The sequence below is a fragment of the Cyprinodon variegatus genome, unplaced genomic scaffold (assembly GCF_000732505.1).
Source record: "Cyprinodon variegatus isolate N-32 unplaced genomic scaffold, C_variegatus-1.0 Scaffold782, whole genome shotgun sequence".
NCBI lineage: Eukaryota > Metazoa > Chordata > Actinopteri > Cyprinodontiformes > Cyprinodontidae > Cyprinodon > Cyprinodon variegatus.
The window spans coordinates 32003-34636 of record NW_015151235.1 but is presented as its reverse complement, the minus strand read 5'-3'; the positions used below and the strand labels follow the sequence as shown (position 1 = coordinate 34636).

The 2634-nt window shown below is 37.5% G+C and overlaps 1 protein-coding gene across 1 annotated transcript in view; it reads right to left on the bottom strand.

Moving 5' to 3' along the window:
• The window catches only part of LOC107098486 (protein crumbs homolog 2-like), a 36014-nt gene extending 33935 nt beyond the window's left edge, over window positions 1–2079 (bottom strand). The window contains exon 1 of the mRNA XM_015396204.1: window positions 1904–2079. Within this exon, the coding sequence (XP_015251690.1) occupies window positions 1904–1970 (67 nt within the window). The 5' untranslated portion in view covers window positions 1971–2079. The remainder of the gene's footprint in view (window positions 1–1903) is intronic.
• Window positions 2080–2634: the final 555 nt, after the last annotated feature.

Here is a 2634-nt window from a genome sequence, read left to right as displayed (position 1 = left end):
AACCCCAGTCGGCCTCAGCAGATGGCCGCTCACACTGAGCCTGGTTCTGCTGGAGGTTTCTTCCTGTTCAAAGGGAGTTTTTCCTCTCCACTTTCACTACAAGCATGCTTAGTGTGAGGGATTGCTGGAGAGTCAATGAGTCGATGCAATCAGCTGGTTTTCCTTAAATAGAAAACCAACTTTAAATCAATTTGACTGGATGATCTGGTTGAACTGTAAATTGCCTTGAGATGACTTGTGTTGTGAATTGGTGCTATAGAAATAAACTGAACTGAATTGAATTGAAGGATTGGTGCAACTGTTGCTGTGCTGTGGACTCTGCTCCAGTCTGTTCTGGTGAAGAGAGAACTGGGCAAAAAAGGCTTTCCATTTACTGGTCCTTCTACGTTCCTACCCTCACCTATGGTCATGGAATTTGGACCATGGCCAAAAGAACCAGATCTTAGATCCAAGAGGCTGAAATGAGGGGGGCAGGGCTCTGCCTTAGAGACAGGGTGAGGAGCTTGGTCATAGAGCTGCTCCTTCTCCACATCAAAAGGGGTCAGCTTAGGTGGATCTTACATCTTTTTCAGATGCCCACTGGATGCCTACTTTTGGTGGCCTTCATGCATCTCCCACCAGGGGACGGTTAGGACACCCTGAAGGGACCATGTGTCTCAGCTGGTCCAGGAGCTCCTCAGGCTTTCCCCAGCAGAGCTGCAGGAAGTGTCTGGTAGTCTCTGCTGAGACAGCTGCCTCTGCTACCCAGTCCTGGATAAGCTGTCAGTGACTATGGTTGAATCCATTTCCTATTAAAGATGTGCAAAGCTATGTAAGCATTAGTGCATTTCTTATGATAGGATTGTAGCTTTTATTCCATTTAATTGATTTAACTTAATGACACAATAGAGCACAATAAAGCTTATTTTAAAGAGTAAAAGTTTTTTAGAAAACACAATTGGGCAGACTTGTATGATAATTCCCAACTACATCATATGCTGTATTACGGTTGAACATTTCTACTTCGAGTGATATTACTGCTTTCTAATTTTTACATAAAATATTTTTATCGAAAGCAAAGTAAAATCAGAGTCAAGTTCCAGTTTTATATGTTTTAAGTAGTTTTTCAGTTCTGTTGAAAAAACTGTAATTCAGAGTCTCACTATACCCACCCATGCACAACCTATAAACAATAAATCCACTTTTAGGAAGGAGACACATTAAACAACCACTGCCTATTAACCATTTCTAAAAAATAATCTACATTTACAGGACATGATGTGACCTCATTCTGTAACTTCGTTGAAGCATAGAAAGATATGAACCAACTTTTTCTACTCCTTCATTGTTTGTTCTGATTTGAGCATGCACGACTGAGTGGTCTCATTCTGAGTCAGTCATGTGTGAAATCAGACACAGATTAACTGGACTCCCACCAGTTCAGAGCGCTCTTCATGCTATTAGTCTAAGAAAGTCTAAAGCATAAGCAGCTTTGGTGATTAAAATCATTTAGCCTCAACATGTTGTATCACTCTACTTACATTTTATAAGAAATCATTTCAGTTTGTAATAATTATAAAGGGTGAAATAGACATTTCTAGTTTTTGAGCCAGTTCATGCACAGTTGAGGCACTGAAGAGTTCTTACATCACACAAAACTTTGTGAAAGTCACTTGCTTATGGAGGAGAATTGTTAATTATACTAAATTCCTATCCATCCTTGTGAACAAGTAAGAAAACACAGGAGATATTAGATTTTTTTATTTACAAGGATTACTTCTACATATTATATACTTATCAATAGGCTTATTAATGACATGAATAAAGTAAGTGCAAAGTATTTTATTTAGTTTTGTGTGTTTATGTCCATTAATAAACTCTCCCAATGGGACTTTTACATTAAACAAAGATTGTCTCTACTCACCCCACTTAAACATCATCATTGTCAGCAGAAGTGTCTTTAGATTCAAATGAACTTTTCCCAGCTCCATAGTGAAGTTACAGACCTAAATCCATGGAAGAAAAAAAATGTGATCCTGGTTTAAAAAAGAAAAAGGCAAGCGTCTAAAGGCTGGCTTTCCCTACTGCGACCATCCATGCTTGGCCACAGACAGCCTTCCCTGGCCATAAGAAGAGTGATCAGCCATCAGTGGGAGAGAGAGATGTCAGGAAAACATGAGGTGGACTAACACCTGCTACTGTGAAAGAGTTCTTATTAACTCTTTCATTGCCCTTCAGGGATTAAAAGAATTATCTCAGTTATAAGGAAAAAAATTACACATAACCCTCATACCAGATATGAACATAAATTTATAATCAAACAGAAATAGATCATTGCAATATACAGTATTACATTTATGAAGCTGTAAAATAAAATGACCGGATATATGGATTAAACACTCAACGCTACAAAAGTACAGTGGCTAATGTTGAAAATGTACATAGAGAGTACACATAAATGAGACTAACACAAAAAACCTCAACATAAATGTAAAGTAAAAACTGCTTAACATTTTTATGCAATCACTGAAAAAAAAAAAAAAAAATGCCAAACACAGTAAATACTAGTTAAAAAACACAAGTCAATCAATGAATCAATGAATCAAATGTTATTTATTAAGCGATTTACAACAGCCACAGACAATTAAAAGAAAG